This window comes from Fringilla coelebs, assembly GCF_963513975.1.
Source record: "Fringilla coelebs genome assembly, chromosome: 20".
Lineage (NCBI taxonomy): Eukaryota > Metazoa > Chordata > Aves > Passeriformes > Fringillidae > Fringilla > Fringilla coelebs.
Window position 1 is genome coordinate 3,063,005 of NC_140046.1, and position 18,483 is coordinate 3,081,487.

An 18,483-nucleotide genomic window follows, 5' to 3' on the forward strand; every position below is an offset into this window, starting at 1 on the left:
CAGGAGAGCCTCCCTGCTGTGAGAGCTCCCAGGATAGCTGCTGCATCCCACCCTGCTGAGGCAGGAGCTGCAGCTCAAATCTCCAACCCACACAGCCCCTGCCAGGCCACAGAGCTTATTTCAGGCTGATTACCTTATCAGAGATGAATGAAACATTAAGGTATTTTAGAGTGACACATGACACGCACGCCACTGCCCTCCAGGCCACCAGCAGGGTCACATGTGCCACCAAAAGCAGCAGCTACAACTGGCACAGCTCTCCCAAGGGTTTTTCCTGGGGCTTTGCCATGTGGAGCTCAGCTGGCCACAGGCAAGCAGGGAAGAGCTCAAAGTATCTTCCCAAAGAGCTGAACTTGTGTTTCAGACAAAGTTTGGATGTCCACCCTGAATCCAGCAGCAAGGGGCATTTCTGTCTCATCTGCCACTTCTGTCTTGCTGCTCAACTGTAAGTGACTTGCCAGGAAGATTCTTTAATACCCCCCAACATTTAAATGTGAATTTCCCCTCCTGACTGAGCTATTTTTTGCACAGAAAAGCAGCTTTCAGATTGTGAAGGTAAAATACACTTCTCACACATGCCCTCCTTGCAGGGCTTATTGTAAATGTTCTTTTGAGGCAAATTTCTCAGGACCTGGAAGCCCCAGGGAAGAAAAGTAGGTTTTCCCACAGCAAGAGTCATACCTCAAGTCAGATATTCAAAGTCTTTTAAAGGTGCCCAAGCCAAACCTTTCTGCACTTGGCAAACAGCACCCAGTGATCATCATGCTGTTTTATGGGATGAGCTGAAGAAAGTGTCTGTGTTGGGAACTTACTTTGCAAATTTTATGCAGAACTGAGTGAAATACTTCCTCGTGGAGGCCAGGTTGTCACGGATGATGGGGACATTCTGTTTGATGTGCAGGATCACTGAGGTGACATAAGGACTCTGGTCACCAACATGTTCCACATTCTGCCACTGCATCTGCACAGAGGGGAAAAAACAACCAAAAATGACTGTTTAATTCATCAACATTCAAGTAATAGGTAAGGGAAACTGTACAAACTTCCTGCCAGGGGATCTCTAAGGAATCATTTAGAGACTGCCTCTGCAATTCAAGGTCAAGTTCTTCATCATTAAAGTGACTGGGCAAAACCATTCCACAAGAAGACCCAAAGAAAAGCCAGAGCAGCCCTTCTTGCAGCAGAGCAGAGACTGTGACCAGTAACCCACACAAATGGGCACCTTTGGAGCACACCAGGCTGCTTTCATATTTAACAGTTTCCAGTTTGCTGGGATGAAGTGCCCATATAAATCCTGATTACAGGCATTTGAGAAAATATCTGCAAGCTTGCAAAGTCTGGATTCCTGTATGGCAGCCAAGACTTTAATACTGGTGAGCCTGATGACAGATAGATGGAAGAGGTAAAAAGTCTTAAAGTCCAAAACACTCTACACCAGTGTAGCTCACTGAAAACACTGCTGGTGTACAAGCCAGGATGCCCAAGTCCAGCTCTTCCAAATGCATGTAAAAAGTACAAAACAAGAGGAGTTACTCAACCTCCCATTTTTGTTTTTGTTTATTCTCAGCAGAACTGCAAGAGAACAGCCCCTGGGAGCCAGATGTGTGGCTCCCTTGATTTTCTCTGAGCCTGGTTTGCAGTACACAGGGTACTCCCAATTTAAAACAAGTGGAAAAACCAAAAAAAGAGATTATTTGGTCTGGCCTGGCCTTGTGTGTGTATCAGAGTCTCACTGAGGAACACAAGCATCCAGAAAAGCACACTCAGAACTCTGCAGTGTCCTCCCAAAAACTCTTTGGAGATCTGTTCCTCATGCTGGAGATGAGACAGGAGGAAAACTCATAGGAAATCAGGAGAGGAAACTGGGCACATATGGAAGATGAGCTTTTTCCTTTGAGGAGCTGTTTGTCCTCAAACTTGTTTTCCCAAGCTCTGGATTTTGCATATAAAGTTTTTTATTCCTGGTTTTAATTTAATTTAATCTGGCTACTTTGCCCCCTGCAACTCAGCTGACTCAACTCCATCCAAACAACACGCAGCCTAAGTGACTTAGTGGGAAAGAAAAGCCAAATTCTTTGCAAAACCACAGTGTCTGAGTCTACACATGTCCCACTAAAGCTGCCTTTATTTAAACCAAACAAACCAACCCCAGCCTGCTGCTCTCACATCAGCTGGGTGGCTGGAAGGGATATCTCTCTCATCACCTGCTCCACAGGTTTTCACAGAGTCACAGAACATCCTGAGTTGGAAGGGACATACAAGCAGCACCAACTTCACCTCCTGGCACTGCACAGACACCCCAAAAATCCCACCCTGAGTCTGGGATTGTCCAAACACTCCTGGAGCTCTGGCAGCCTTGAGGCTGTGACCATTCCCTGGGGAAAAACCTTTCCCTAAAATCCAACCTAAACCTCACAGCTCCAGCCATTCCTTCATGTCCTGTCACTGGTCAGCAGCTTTTCTACTCCTCCTGGTACTGATCACATCCAAACAAAATATTCTGTGCCTTTCTCCCTGCTGGATTCACACATTTCCCTTCTTGACAGAGCAACCCTCACCCAACACACCATCCCCACCGAGTGGGAGCAGCCAGAAAGTGGGAAGGGACTGCTGAGCTGAATTACTGCACCAACAATGAAACAGTAGCTTTTTCATTTTGTTGGTCATCATTCCAAAAGCAATACTTTACAAGCAAACCTTTAAAGCATGAACAGTAAAAATAGCCCTTTTGTGTCTGTGTGTGCATTGTGGGTGTGTTTCAACCCCCCCAAAATAAAAAAAACCACCCAGTAGCTGCAGAGAAAGGAATAGCTCACACACTGAAAAGTCATCAAAAGAAATATGAGCCCAACTCTGCTGGTAAAGCTTTGTTCCTGTCCTTTTAAATTTATTCTTCTTTTTCCCTTGTCCTGTGTTTTTCTTGGGATATCCACAGAGTTTACATACACAAGCTGGAAATGAGTGCAAGGAACAGGAGCAGGGAGATCTCACTGAAGGGATAAACCCAAAGGCACCTGCAGGCTGGGAGGACACAGAGGGGCTGGAGGAGCTGCTGCTGCCTCCTGCTTCTCACAACAAACACAGGGCTGAGGTGAAAACAGCAGGAGGAAAGAGAAACCCTGAGCAGGAGCGGGGAACCCGGGGAAGGGCAGGGGCTCAAGGGTGGCACAGAGTCCCCAGAGAGCCACCAGCTCCCTCCCTCCCTCCAGCAAAGGGACTTTGGGATTGAGAAGAGGATGGATGAACCTTTAACTCTCCCTGTTCCCAGCAGCATCCCACTGGCAGCTCCTCCTGGAGCTCCAGAGGGGCTGGGAGGGCAGCGGGGAGCGCCCCGAGTCTGGGGACACGAGCTGGGCTCTGCCCTGCCACGCTCTGCCCCTGTTCCAGGGCTCACACACCCTCCTGAGGTTTTCATTAGCAGCTCTGCTTGCTCTGCTCTCAGGGATTTTTCTGTGTGTGGAGTGCAGAAATGATGAAAGCCCCGCTCTGCCCGCTCGGCTGTGAGGACGCAGGGAATTGCAGCCGGGCCAAAAGGTTTTAGGAAAATGTAAAAAGCCAGCAAGAGGTTGATGTGAGGCACTAAAATGTCCCTCAGCCCCAGCTCCAGGCACAGTTTTACATATAAATCAATGCTTAATTCAGCATGTAAATCAAGCCTTAGCCAGTGCAATCCATAAATTTAATTGGGGTGAAAATATCCCGTGCAGATTAGCAGTTCCCTCATCCCAGAAATGAAAAAGGAAGCACACCAGGCAATGTGAGTGCCTGCTGCAGATCAGTACAAACACATTAACAGTCCTTAGTTATCCACAATATCACAACAGGGGGTTTAGGGCAAATTCTCCTCCCACCCACATCCCAGCTCCCTGTCCTACAGTCCTGTTTAATCATCCTACACCTGCTGTAAAGCCTGAGCAAGGATTATCACCCACAAATTTTGTAATATGGGGCCTTCTCAGCATTTGCCATTTTCTTCAGAACACACCAAGTAAAGAATCATGGAAACCAAGCAGCATTCCCAGCTGAAAGCAATATTCCTGATGCTGTTTTCTGTGTTAAATCTCTCAACGTGGCCTGCAGCCAAAGTGGATTGAAAGGTTTAAGCATTTCATAATTTACCTCTGTAGTTCCTGAACATTTTTGCAAGGGGAAAAAAAAAACAAAACCCAAAGCCAGACTCCAACAAAGGATTGGGAATGTTCAATCCTGGAGGACACCAGAGTGAGGTAAATGAAAAGAAGCTAAACAAAGGAAGAGCCCTAATGGAGGACGGATCTTGGGAGAGCAAAATTAGAATGGATCAGCCACACAATCTTCATTTCTTTAATATAGGCTGAAATTTTACATTTCCAAATACTGCCTCTGTGTTTAAATAGTTACATGCATTTCTTATTGAAGTGTCAGAGTAATAACCCAGCCCTGAAGGAAAGGGAGGAGGAAGGTGAAGGGAAAAAACCTCTTGCACCAAATCCAGGTCTAATAAAATCACATAAAAGCAACTCTGTCTGATGCAAACAGAAGAGTGTGTGCACAAGTGACAAGTATTTATTTAGCTAATTTCATAACACTTAAACTTGTTTATATATCATCAGTCCCATCACTTGTGCTGCATTTTACCAGTGTTCCAAAGACAAAAATAAATGGCCTACCAGCTGCTGCTTTCTCAAGGTTGTGGTTTACTTGGGTATAAACAGTGAGAGCTAAGTGATTTAAATATTCCTGTACTCTGCAGCTTCAGGAGACCTGAGGGGCTGCCACAGCACACAGGCAACACCTGAAGTGCTGAGCCCTTCCTAGTGGTGTTATTTGACTGGGCAAAAAAATCCTCTTTCCATTTGGAACCTGTACAAGCTCTATTACCAGCTGCATTCTACTTCAAATATTAGCTGGGGGTGGTGGGGCTGGTTACAGCTGGAATACATCATAAAGCAGAAAGCTATTAAAATTCGTGGCAGCCAGACAGTGTGTTGATCCTACAAAAATGGAGCTCTATGTTTAATATTTCTAATTAAAAGGAAAAAAAAAAATAGTTCAATCCACTTTTGTTGTCTTCACCTCCGTCTAAAGCAAGTCTGGGTTTTCACAATGCTTTGGCAAGGAAACACAGCTCTGCATTTCAAACATATAAAAGCCAGCAGTGTAACTGCAACAAAATCCTTAAGCTCAGTCCTAGGGGCCTCTCCAGGAATGGCTCCATCTGTCCTTGAGAGGATCACAGAAGCAATAAGGCTCAATCTCAATTCCACATCACCTCCAGTGGAGCACCTCCATTTCACAGCCCCAAACAAGCAGCCTGGTAAAACTCCCTGCCAAAGGAGACAAAGGGGAGAGCAAACCTGAAGGTCTGGTTGGAATTTCAGGCTGACAAAAGTTTTTCCAAATTTGAAATGCTCTCACTGGCATTGGGAGTGGAAAGAGAAAGCCTTGAGTGTATTACTGAATGTATTTCATTGTCTGTAGGTTTCAGTGTGGTGCAAAAAGCCTGAAAGCTCTAATCTGAATAATCAGAGGGTTTGGAGTGAGGGATGTATTTATAAATACAGTTTATAAATACAGCAATTGCTGCTGTAAAAAGTCAGGAAAAAAAATCAGAGTAAAAGAATGTATCAGTAGTGAAATCAAGCAATCAAAGCACCCAAGAACTCCACATGGGTGTTAAGGTGATCTCTTCTGAAAATCCACCCCTACCTTGCTCATGGCAGTCAGGGCAGGGTCACAGGCTGCATCCAGGTCCTGCACTAACAGCTGGATGCTGTTGGAGATCACACTGCAAAAAAAGGAGAAAAAAAAAAAGAATCAAGCATGAGCTTTAGAATCACACTGAGTAACAGAGTGCCAGAACTGGAGCCTTTGACTGTGAGAGCAGGAAAATCCTCTGCTGGCTGACAGCAGCACTGTGATGTGAATGCACACAGCTACAACTTGTACTGAGGAGGAGCTGGGAAACCCTGCAGGGAGCTGCACAATGGCTTAAAGTGGGCTCCAGGGGAGACAGGATGCTTTTACAGTTGACCTTTCTCTGTTTTAACACAAATAAGGGGCTGGGGATCAAAGGTGGCAGATGAAGAGGAGAAATCCCCAAGCATCAAGCCCAGACTGGGATTCAGCTTCACATTTAATCCAGTCTGTGTAACACCAACATTTTATCATCTCTCCATTTACTCACAGCCAATACTCCACTGCTCACAGGAACTCGCAGAGAGGATTTTAAAAATGACATCTGCATGAGTTCTGTGTCTCCCACGAGTGAAGATGAAGGCAGATGTCTTATTTACACTATGTCTAGGACTGCTGCCATCCATTGTTTGAGTTCCTGAGACATATACCAGACTAAAGGACACATTAGTCAAACACATTTCCCTCCCTCCCCCCTCTCCTCCTTTTTTTTTTCTTTTTAACAGCATGATATTGCTTTGAGACACATTTAATGCCATCATATTATGATGTGCACAGAGGTGCAGCTGATCCTAAAACAGCAGCCAAGAAACTCTGCCTGCAGCAGCTCAGAGCCCTCAGGGGCACAGGACCAGCACTCCCACTGCACACAGCTTCTGCTAGGAGCAAGAACTCATTCTGTTTCACAGTTTTTAAAAACAGTGTCAACTTCAAACCTGCCACAGATGCGTGTTTACAACCCCAGGATTATATTTGTCTGAAGTGGATTTTACTTTTGCTCTTTCTCATGATGGTAGCACAGATGAGAATCACAGGACTGTGAGAAATCTGAGCAATGCTTCCCCAAACCACCTTTCCTCCCCCTCACTGTCTTTGTGAAGTTTTGGACACCACTCTGGGGTTCACTCTAAGTGTCCCCCTTCTCACTGAGATATGGTGTCACCCACATGTAACTCTGACCTGGGTTTTGTTCTTCTCCACAACCCAGAAAAGTTGCCTGTTCCCTTTCCTCCACCACATCAAGTGTGGAACAGGATGCAAAGTAAAAGAGTTCCTTCAAAGCAAATAATTTGTTTGTAAAGGCAAACTCATGCAAAATAAGTTGGAAAAATTAATATGGGAGATGAAGTGACTACAGGCTTCAAGTTACACCATCTAAAACTTGCATTGGGATAAAAAAAGCCTGTGACTGTTTCTGCTGGTGCCTCTGCTTCTGCTGGGCGCTCCAGAATCCCCTCCCTGGGGGATTCCACCAGGCCAAGGGAGCCAGACTGAAATAACCACCCTGCAGGGCACCTGCTGCCCCTGCCTGGCAGGGAGGGGCTGTGCCCAGCACCAAAGAGCAGCACAAGGCTCTGAGTGGATGGAAAATGCCACCACCCCCTGTGTGTCCATGCTCAGGAGTCTGTCAGGAGCTGGCACCAAGTGCAGGCTCTCACCTGAAAACCACAGAACAGGGAGAAAAACTCATTTTTCTGCTCTTCAAAACAAACACCTGCTGTGGAGGGATGTGGTGCAGCAGGAAATGTGCTGGGAGCACAGAGGATCACAGCGTGCTGAATGAGAGGGTCTGGAGGCTGTTCTGCAGGGAGACACTTCCCATCCTCACCCAGTGACTCCTCACACAATCCTGGCATGCACACAGGGGATGGAGCAGGGAGCTGAGGCCATCAAGGAGCAGGGCAGCAACCCCAGTGAGCCCCACACTTCAGGGCTCCTCTGAGTGCTGCCCATCATTTCACAAAACTGAGCAACAGGGAAATGATGGATTGCTGGATTTGTATTACAATCATTTTTCTGTTGTGGAACATCAAGAAGAAGTTCTCATGATTTCTCCAACTTTCCTAAAGAAACTGCTTTGCCACCCCAAAGATAAACCCCTCCTTTTCTACACATTTGGGGTGGTTCTGCACTCTCCTTTCTCTGAAAGGAGAAACACTTCCCAGGGTGCATAAACAGCATTTTATCATTTATTTTATGACTGCCTAACAAGACATCAAATCCCAGAAGAAACCCCTTGTTTGATGTTGAATGAGCCAGCAAGGTTTATAGCTCTGACTACACTGACAGAAGGCTGGACAAAGCCCTCAGCTGGAAGAGAATGAAAGTCAATTAAAAGCCTTTGTTACAAGATATATCAGCCCTGTCAGTTGGACTTTAAACCTGTCCAAAGCTGCAAATGTGAGCTATACATTAAACAACTTCCAAACCATTTCACACTGGCTGTCTGGGACCCACCAGCTCCTCAGGCAGCCACTGTGAAATCCAGCAGCCACCTGGACTGCTGCTTCCTGCTGGCAAATGCTGTCCATGCCAAGAAAACCCCATCTCATGGCACATTTTATTTCTCCTTCCCTGCTATCAGGCTTGCTTTGGCTGAGTGGACACAGCAAGCCTGAATTTCAGGCTGGGATTCACCCTTAAAAAGGTCTGAGAAGAGCCTGGAGGGAAGGGAGTCTGTGCAGCCTGGAATGGAGCCTGGGACCATGGGAAAGAGCTGGATGGAGATTCAGTGGGATCCTGCCCACTGCAGCAGGAAGGAAGTCTTCTGAAAAAAAAATATCTTACTGCTATCTGGGCTGAATCTTTGTTTTAGGGAGAGGAGGAGCCGGTGACAGGGATTATTTTTCCAGTCTTGCCAAGATATTCCTTTGTCTGATAAGAGGCAAAACAACTTTTGCCTCAATTTTCTTGTCTCAAAAAATACATTCAATCTGTCTGTCAGGGCTGGAGAGGAAAGGATGTTAGAGCAGAATATTTTTAGCACTGCTACATGAAAAGTTATTTTAATGAATGATAATCTTCTCTCAATTATAATCCCCAAATATAAGATTGGATCAGTCTTTTATGTCATCTGAAATGGGGTTTGATCATACTGACAAGGCTGCTGATTACCAGGGGGAAGTTAAAGCAGGAAGGAATGTACTGAAATAGCTTCCTTTCTTGAAATGTAACAGCCACCTCGCAGAGCTGCCAAGATGCAAATGATGTTTCAAATGGAAACTCACTATTTCCTTTCCCTTTTCCAGTGCTCTTGTTCCTTTGGCTTGGACCATGGGGAGCAGCTAAAGCCTGTGCTAGTGCTGCTCTTGGAGCAGCCTGAGGATACCATTCCTGAGCAGGGGAATGCCTGTGCCCATCCTGTGACACCAGGATTGTTTTTACTCCAGCACCATCTGGCTGACAGAAGGGGATGTTTGACACATTGAGGGAGGAGGACATACATGCTGAAAGTGTCCATCTCTCCTGTCAGGTTGATTCTCTCCATTAGGCTTGTATCCACTTTTTCTTTGAGCTTCTCTTCCAACTGTTGGGAAACAAAACAAGCAACAGGGAGATCAGGTTTCCAACTCGAAATAATCGTTCTCGAAAAGTTATGCCCTGGAAAGGTCAGCTTCTTTAAACTTCATCTGTGACCAAACCACATCCAAAACTCATCCAGTGACACTGGAAATCTTTCCTTCTTGGCATGCCAGACCTGCTGATTTGCCAGGATGGCCCATGGTGGCTCCATGTCCTCAAAGAATGAAAGCCCCAAGGTCAAATATGTAACTCTAGCATGACATGCTACCGTACTAGCTTAGCACTGTGGCATCTGTCCTGCTAATAAAGATGTTTCTCAACACTCTGCCTGTGCCCAAACTGCAGAGGAGGAGGAGGAGGAGGATTGCCAGACCTAGAGGCCTGGATAGAGCCAAACATCACAGCTCATTGCTGACCCATGGCATTTTGGAAGCACCTGAATGTAATGAGTGGTGTGGCTGCAAATCACATCAGCATAAATTCCTCCTCTCTCCACTCCACATTGCCCCAGTATTTCATGCAAGTATTTTCCCAAAAGTATTTTGAATTATTGTTGTGCTTGTTTTTATGAAGGGGAGATAATGAACTGAGAATCTTTTTTAAAAAAATATAATTTGGTCCCCAAGTCAAAACAAATTATGTAACAAGTAGAAAAGGATTGAACCCAAAACTGATGCTGCAAAGCAGGATTACAAGCAAATTACTTTTCTCAGAAAATCAATACTTTCCATTCTTTGAAATACAGAATGAATAATGTAGAGCCCAATAATCAATGGATTTTTTTTTTTTTTAGTACTTTTGGCTGTCCCAGTCTCCACAGCAACACAGAGGAGGGGCTGGTGGCTCCTCAGAGGAAAGCTCACCTGCTGGGTGGTGGCCAGGCAATATTCTGCAGTACTCAGGATGCTGCAAATGAGGCAAAGTTCTTCTAAAGTAAACTTTGCCACTTCAGAGCCTTCCTTCTCTTTCAGCAAACTTGTAATGGTGAGCCCACCACTGCTACTGGTTGTCCTGGGGGAAAAAAAACAAACAAACAGGTAAAACCTGTGAGGTTTTTGAGAGTACAGACACTCAAAGTGCAAAATTACTGCTGGATTTTACTGCCATAAAAAGGCTTTATGAACACAACCCAACAGGCTGTGCAATGCAGGACATCAAACCCACAGCTGAGCTGCTATTTTGGTGAAGGAATTTCCTTCCCAAAGAGCTTTGCACCAGGTCTTTAAGCAAAGGACAACTCCCTCATTGACAAGAAAACAGATTAGGATGCAAGTGGAACACAGCCTTCCCCAGGTAGCTTCACCTTCACTGCCAGTTATCCAAAATCTAATTAAAGACTGCAGAAGGATCTCAGAACTATCAGGAAACTTGTCATATTTATCTCTGCAGCACTGAGCAGCTGTCCACATGCATTTGAGACTTTGGCAAGGTGTTTTAAAAGCTGATGGTATCAACAAAGTAAATTATAGAAGATGTGCCTTCCCCTCCACTGCCTTCCAGTGAGCAAGGTTCATGTATCAACAAAGAAAGACTCAGAGCAGTTCAGAGGCAGGAAATTCCCTACCTCTCAACTCTTTATAATCCAAATCCATTAAAAATAAAATAGGACAGTGATATTTATCTTGGACAGCAAAAATGGAGCACTGAAAAAAACGTGGATAAAGAATGCAACTGAGGTCTGATGGAGAACACACATTAAATTTATCTTTCCACTTGTCTGGATGGAACCCTCTCCTCCCCTTCCATCTGTGAAAGGTTTTACTGGTCTCACAAAGTCATTCTGCTGCTCCCAGGTTTACAAAGGAAACAAACTGAAGATGTTAAATGGCAAATAAAATTATCTGCAGTGGAGTTTTGGCAACATCTCAGGAGCACCTTTAGCCTGTACACTGATCCATACTGCTGCAAACTCATTATGATTTCCTTTCCTTTCACTGGATTTACATCCACAGATCTTATTTACACAGAGATAAAATGTTCCAGAGCAGAGGGAGGTACAGGGAAGCACTTCAGCATCTCAGAAATGAACCACCTTCATTATGAATTACCATATAGATGATGTTGGGCCAGGGCAGCTGAGAATCCCAGTGTGAGCAGCTTACCCAAGCAGCAATTCTGAAAGCCAGGCCTCTCTGAAGAGACTTGGCATTTCAAAAGGAGCTTCAAGAAACTGCAAACCTGACTGCTAATCAAAGCCAAATATGAAGCTATTCTCCAGAGGCCCTTAAAAGAAAAACAATGTGTGACTGCTCATTTGCTCTCCTGCTTTACTCTCTGTGCAAAAACCTGAACTTTGGAGAAAACCATGAAGTAAATGGAGTGATCCTGCTGCTACCTGGGGTGTTGGACAGGGAAATGAGTGTTCACAAGGAAGTATTTCTGAATTATCTTCACAAATCATCAGCTCCCTGGTGCAGTGGGATGTGTGCAGCACTGGGGGTGCCAAACTCACTTGGGCAGGTTTCCAGAGAGGATTTTCCAGGCGTATTCCCTCAGGTATTTCTGGAAGATGGTGGTCAGGGCTATCATGGGCTCCCCAGTGCTGAGCTGGGAGCACTGCACCATGCACTTCTTGTAGTACACAAAGAGGTCAGCACAGCTGGGCAGCACAGCCCCCCCTTCATCCACGTTGGGCTTGGGGGGACCCTGAGCCTTGAAGTCAGCCACAAATCTGTCAATCAGCTCTCCCAGATTCCTGGGGTGGGGAATAAAAAGATATTTGAGTCTGCTGAGGGAGGAACTGGAGTGAAAAGAGAGAATAATGCTTACAATGAGATGCTCTGTCTTGTGACAGCAGCAAGTTCAGCTTTAGCAGCTGGGCATCCCCAGCCCTTTCTTATCTGCACACTCCCAGCACAAAGCTCACACAATTCCACAGCCCAAACCTTTTGTGCTCAGGAGTTTTAGTGGCAGCTTCAAATCTGTTCTCCAGCCACACATAAAAGCTCCCAGGTCTGCCAGGGCTCAGTTCAGCACATTTGATGCAAGTGCATTAAGCCTGTGCTCAAGTTTCATTCCTGGCATCAGGGAAAGGAACAGTCAGGCCTCCCATCCCAGCAGAGCTCAGGGAATATGGATTTTGAAGGGATGTGCTCAAAATGGTGTGTCCCATTTGCCATTTCTTGGTCCCATTTGGATACCACCTGGTTTTGCACAACTTCACACATCCTTTAAAGAAGTTTTATTTAGCATGAGCACAAAGTGCACTTCCTACTCAGACTCTTTTTGAAAGCACAAAAAGCCCTCTCATTGTCTCCAGTGATTCATTACAGCCTGGTCCTTACTCAAATATTTCACTCTTTAGGCAACAATAAACTTCACTCCATCCTTCCACCAGGACAAAAAGGCTTTTGAGCATGGCAGAGGGCCAGAGCCATCAACACAGGACCAGAGGATCCTCTGATCTTGGGGAGTTCCTCTGCTCCCACCCCTCCAGAGACAGCAGATCTGTGTCCAGCCCAGCTCAGCTCCATGCAATAACCTGGGCCAGATGAATGCCAGCAATAAAAAACCTCCTCCCCCAGGCACACTCACACAGCCTTCCTCAAGGAGCTTGGATTTTGGGAAATAGACAGGCCTATCAGATGAGAGGTACTCTGCTGACCAGGAGCTCCTGTAGTTTATATTCCTGTTTTTAATTTGGTTTTCCTGCAGCTCTCCCATGGCACAACCCACACCCCTGAGGCTGCAGTGGCTGGGCTGTGCCATGATGCAGGGCTCTCAAGGAGAAAACCAAATCCTCAGGAGAATGTGCTGCAGAAAGGGGTTTTTCCCTTTTACCAGTGAAAGGGGAAAAACCCACCAAAACCAACAACTTTCCCCCACTTTCTACCCCTTTTTGCTTTTCCTTTTGTGAGAGAGAAAATTCCAGAGATTCAGAGAACCCACAAGTCAGAGAATTGAGAGAATCAGAGAACCCACAAGTCAGAGAATTGAGAGAATGAGAGAACCCACAGGTCAGAATTGAGGGAACCCACAAGTCAGAGAATTGAGAGAATGAGAGAACCCACAAATGAGAATTGAGAGAACCCACAAGTCAGAGAATTGAGAGAATGAGAGAACCCACAAGTCAGAAAATTAAAAGAATGAGAGAACCCACAAATCAGAATTGAGGGAACCCACAAGTCAGAGAATTCACAGAACCCACAAGTCAGAGAATTCACAGAGCCCACAAGTCAGAGAATTCACAGAACCCACAAATCTCTTCCCTGATAAACTCAGAGGCTGCTGCCTCAGAATGGATGAGCTCCTACCAGGGCTGATCTGCTGGGCCAAACTTCTCTCCAGAGATGTGCCTGGAATACCAGGACTTTCCATCAGGGAGCCAGGCTGTTGCAAAGACAAGGAGCCCCTTTTTCCATGCCTATTCCTCCAGCCCTGACTCCACACTCCTCAGCTGTGTTACAAGCACTGTGAAAACATCAGGCTGCTCCACTGATGTGATAAATCTCCAGGCTGGCAGCAGCAATTGAAGGCTGAAGTGAAGCATTGATTGTGTTGGGCCACAGAGAAGCAGAATTTACCTCCCTCTGTAGCTGTAGCAGAGCCAAACAGATGGCTGCTGCAGGAGGGCTCCCACGTGCTGCAGCCTGCAGATTCCTGCAGCTTCTCAAGGAAAAGAGGACGTGGCTCACTCCTTGTCAAACTCAACAGCTGCATCTCCACCTCTGCATCTGTGCTGGGCTCCAGCTGGGCAACAAAGTGGAGCTTTCTTAGCAGTCACCAGTCACTGGATTTTTTTTTTTGCCTTCTCTCGGTCTCAAGACACGGTCAGGAATGTCAATGGCTTTTGTTTCTTTATGTTCAGCCCACATGTTCTCCTCTTCTCTGAGGCAAAGTGAAATGGATCTGCATTTTCCTGCTCCCCCAAGGTCTTGTCAAGTGGGATGCAGGAGAAAATGCAGCTGTTCAGAAGAGCTGGGAGAGCAGTGCTGGGGCTTCACGCCTGCTCTGATCTCAACCTGGATAAAGGTGCCCATCCCAGCAGGCTGTGGGACTGCTCCTGTCTCAGAATGGCACTGCTGCAAGCACAACATCAGGATACTGTGCACTAAAAGAACTGCTGCATCACTCATGCACACCTTGGCTGATGGCAAAGCCTCACATGAGCCTCAGCTGGCACAAACATGATACCAAGGCCACAAATCTGTGTGTGGTGCAATGGGAGCACACAGAGGCTGGCAGAAAAAGCTGCTGGGAGATGAAACATGCAGAAGGCAGGAGAGCTACAGAAAAAATGAGTATTTTCTGCAAGGAAAAGCTCCAAGAAAAGTCTCTGGTAGTGCAGATGTGGTATTTCCTAACAGTAGCATATTTATTGGGAGTGAGAACTAGCCAAATCTAACCAAGAGAAAGAATGAAATGAAATCACATAAAGGGAATTCTATTCTGCTTCTTTTCATTCCTGCATTCCTCTTCCTTTTTGGTTTTTTTTTTTTTCTTTCACTCAACCCATTCAGGGTTGTTCTGGCAATCAGGAGCAGAACCAGGAACTGAGGAGCAGGAGAGAAGAAGAAAGTGCTCAGGAAACTGGGATGTGAACAGAGCAGTGGCCCTGACACACCCCTGGAGCACTGCAGAGCCCTTTCCATGCCCTGGGGGTTTTGGAAGCCCCTCTGCTGCTGAGGCTGCAATCACACAGCACAAGGTGCCAGTTTTCCAAGCCCTCTGGACTCAGAAGTGCCTCTGAGCAGACTGAAGGAGGGCTCTGCACACTCTCAGCCCTGCAGAGCTGACAGAGCTCTTCCTCCTCTCTCAGAACAGCTCAGCTCACATCTGTGTGCTCCTGCTGCTCCAGCTGACCACAAAGGACAGCTAAAGATGCACATCCCAAAGGGGCAGGAGTGAAATCTGCTCTGCTGCTCAGAAATCTGATATTTACTCTGCAGCTGAGGGTGGAGAGCAGCATCTTTAAACTCCTTCTTTCAGGTGTCTCCTCTTAAACTGCTACAGATTTTGGCACTGTGCTTCTATAAATGGGTATGGAAACAATTTTTTGGCAGAAAATGCCCAGGCTTTTTTCTGCCACAGGTTTAATGTGGCAGAAAAATGATGAACAAAACCATTGCTCTCACTATTCAGAGCTCAAACACACAATTAATGATCTAAGCAACATCTCATTTTCAGACAACTGCAACAGATTCCTCCAAAGTTCAATCAAAGGAAGAAGAAGAGAGAAAATTGTGAAGGAAAGCAATTTTTGGCAGTCAGGGGCAGCATGGGGAATACTGTGGCAGTTTCTCTTTGAACTCCCTGCAGCTTGTGGCTATAAAGATAATATAAAACATCTCATGATTGTGAAGGAAAAGGAGAAGAAAAAAAAAAAAAAAAGGCAACTGAAGGGGCTAAGAGCACAGTGGGGTAGAATTACCAAAATGGGGATTAAAATGGCCCCCAGTGAGAAGGGAAGAAATACTCAAATAAGTCTGTGCTCAGTTTGCTGAGGGCAGGGGGGAAATATCAGTTTCCCTCTGTGATACTGCAGAGCAGAACCTAAACCCAGCAGGACACAGCACTGTGCAAGGTTTCAGCTATTTAATGATTTTATTTTAAGCATAAAAAGTTGATGGGACATGGAAAAGCTTTTTCAAGATGTTTTTCATGGAGTTTAGATAAAATCAGGACAAGCCTTGAGTTAGACATTCTCTCATGTACAAGAGCACACACAGATGAGAGACACCAAGCAGGCACCTCCTCCTTCCCAGCCACAAATCTGTGCTAAAAGACTAAATTGAACCTTTTTCACCTATTTCCTGTCTCAGGTGGCACTGCAGTTGTTACTGAGATGTTATTTAAACCCTGCTGTGAATGGAGGTGCACATGGAAGTGTGGTGAGAGCCCTGAAAACTTCTCAGAGCTCAAAGCTGAAAGCTCCTTTCATTCAAGGTTTTTTTGCTGCAAGTCAAAGAGGAAGATGAAGAAGGGTGCCAGGGATTAAAGCCCCTGACAAAGTCCCAATCTGTGAGCAATGATAATGTTATTTTACAACCAGCTTTCATCTGAGGATCTCAAGTAACTTATACCTACAAAGCAAATCTTGCAACTCCTCTGCCACAAAGCCACATGTGTATTTGACAGAAAACCCAGCTCTGTGATTTGTGGAAGATGTGAGATGAAAGAAAGACACATGTCTGCAGTGGGAATTGCAGAGGCAACAGAAGTAATTTCAGGAACTCTGAGCCTCTTCCACAGAAAGGCAGCACTCCTGCAATTACACCCAAACCAACTCCACAGCCCTCTGAGCACTCATTTTGTCCAAGCAAAGGTCCCACTCAACGTTTCTTGAACCACAAACACTGCTCCTGCTGAAATCAGGAGTTTGTATGTAATGTATGTAATGTATTGCAGAGTTCCAATACATTAATTTTCTGCAGCTTTTGTCCAGAATCCAGCACAACCCAACACATCCAAAACCAAACCCTGAAATCAGGCTGGTTACTCACTTGTCCTGGGACTCAATGTACACATAAAGGTGAGGCTCAAAGCACTTGGAAACAATGCCATGGAAAGGATTGTCAGGGACCTTTGGCTTCTTTGGCTGCAAGGAAACATTTAAAATGTTGGTTCAAACCTGCCTTGAAGGAACAGCAATGCAACAAAAGGATAGAAATCTTTAGAGATATTGTAGCACAGAAATTTGCTGTCAAATTATCAAAGCATATAAATGCTATTATATCCAAGTCCTCCCTCCTGCTTAGAGAGCTGTTAGCAATCCAAGGAATTATCTTTCCATTTGTAAAATATTCTTAGCCTTAAAGAGAAGGCTGCTCCATGCTAACAGATTTCAGCTGAAGAATCTTAATGCAGTTTGCAAATAAAATCTCCCTCAATCCTTCAAGCAGTAACAAGGCTCCTCTAGTCCCCTCTGAAATCAAATGCAGCAGTTATTTGGAAGCAAGATTAAAGAATCCTTACATTTAAGAATATCAAGGGCAATAACTCAAAGTTACAGGCTTCATCTGTATGAATTTTATTTAGATAAACAGCATGTAATTACTTCAGGAGCCAGAATTATACAGGCCTGCTTTCACTGTGAGACATGTTTTTGGGGATGCAAAGATTTCTATTTTTAAATCACACTGAGAGCATTAAGCACAGGTGCCATGTGGGAGCCATCCTGTTTGCCCTCATTTGAGTTTAGTGCTGCACTCAAACCATGGCCAAGCACAGCCACTGGGACTACTCTCACATTTAAATTTGTGCATGTTTAAGCACCAGGCTAGGCAGGACCTTTAAGTTCTTTTTTGCCCTACAGCTAGATTGTTATTATTCTTTTTTTACTAATAGGTAATTTCTCTTGTTGCTTCCCAGCACACCAGCAGCTTTTCCCTGGCTGCAAAGAGGGCTGCAGTGACTCTGGAATGGAATTCTTGCTTCCCTCCCCACAAAAAGCCAAGATCAGCTCCCAGCCAATGAAGATATGAATTTTTCCAGCTGATTTTTTTTTTTTTTAGTGTAAGAAAAGCCAAACAAAAGAAGCAAAGCCTAAAGGACATTCTCTCTTAAATGACAGAGGAGGTGGCACTAAGAATTTGGCAGAATTATCAGAGTGTGACAAGGTAAACATTTCTCAGCAACAATTCAGCCCCAAATGATGAACCCCAACTTAGGGCTGAGGAAATGCTTTTATGGAGACCAGACCACCTCTATGAGCCTTACATGAAGAATTTAACTTTTAAGAGCCTTGGGACAGAACCATTACCAGGCACCCTCCACCCAAACCCCTCTGAGTGCAGGATGCACACTCTCACTGGAGCTGGGAGGGTAAAAAATAGCTGGGAATGACAGAAACTTCCCATGTGCAAAGGCCTGGCATGGCAGTGGCAGCACCAGGCTGCAGATTGCCCATGTTTGCCACTCAGCAGGCTGCAAGGGCCAGCTCTGCACCACGCTGCTCCCAGCATGTCTGGTGGAAGGAATATTAAATCTTTTACCAGTAGCACTGAAGCTGTATTTCTGAGTGTGCAAGCCTGTCCAAAAGCTGCAGATGTTTAAGCTATTTCCTCCTTCAGTTTGATGGAAATAATAAAAGGTTACTGTTGTCACAGCAAGGAGGTCTGCAGCTGGCCCAGTTTCCTTTCATTACTATCCAAAGTAAACAGATTAAATGGAACTGCTAGGATTACCAAAAGAGGTGCTTTTTTAGCATGGATTTCCCCCCCCTCAAAATTCTTGTGCTCCCTTTTAGATTCCCAAGTGTCTTGAATTTTCAGGACTGGTGTCTTGGAAGGGCTCTTTTACTGAAAACCCTTCATCTTCAACTCTTTGTGCCCCTTCTGTTCTTCA

The 18,483-nt window shown here is 45.4% G+C and overlaps 1 protein-coding gene across 2 annotated transcripts in view; it reads right to left on the reverse strand.

Moving 5' to 3' along the window:
- VPS53 (VPS53 subunit of GARP complex) overlaps positions 1–18,483 on the reverse strand; it is a 59,829-nt gene that overhangs the window by 9,447 nt on the left and 31,899 nt on the right. For both annotated transcript variants that reach the window (XM_084219329.1, XM_084219328.1), the window contains exons 13-18: positions 16,641–16,735; positions 11,651–11,893; positions 10,062–10,209; positions 9,120–9,202; positions 5,689–5,767; positions 813–961 (exon numbers count right to left, since the gene is read on the reverse strand). In XM_084219329.1, coding sequence (XP_084075455.1) covers positions 813–961; positions 5,689–5,767; positions 9,120–9,202; positions 10,062–10,209; positions 11,651–11,893; positions 16,641–16,735 — 797 coding nt within the window. The remainder of the gene's footprint in view (positions 1–812; positions 962–5,688; positions 5,768–9,119; positions 9,203–10,061; positions 10,210–11,650; positions 11,894–16,640; positions 16,736–18,483) is intronic.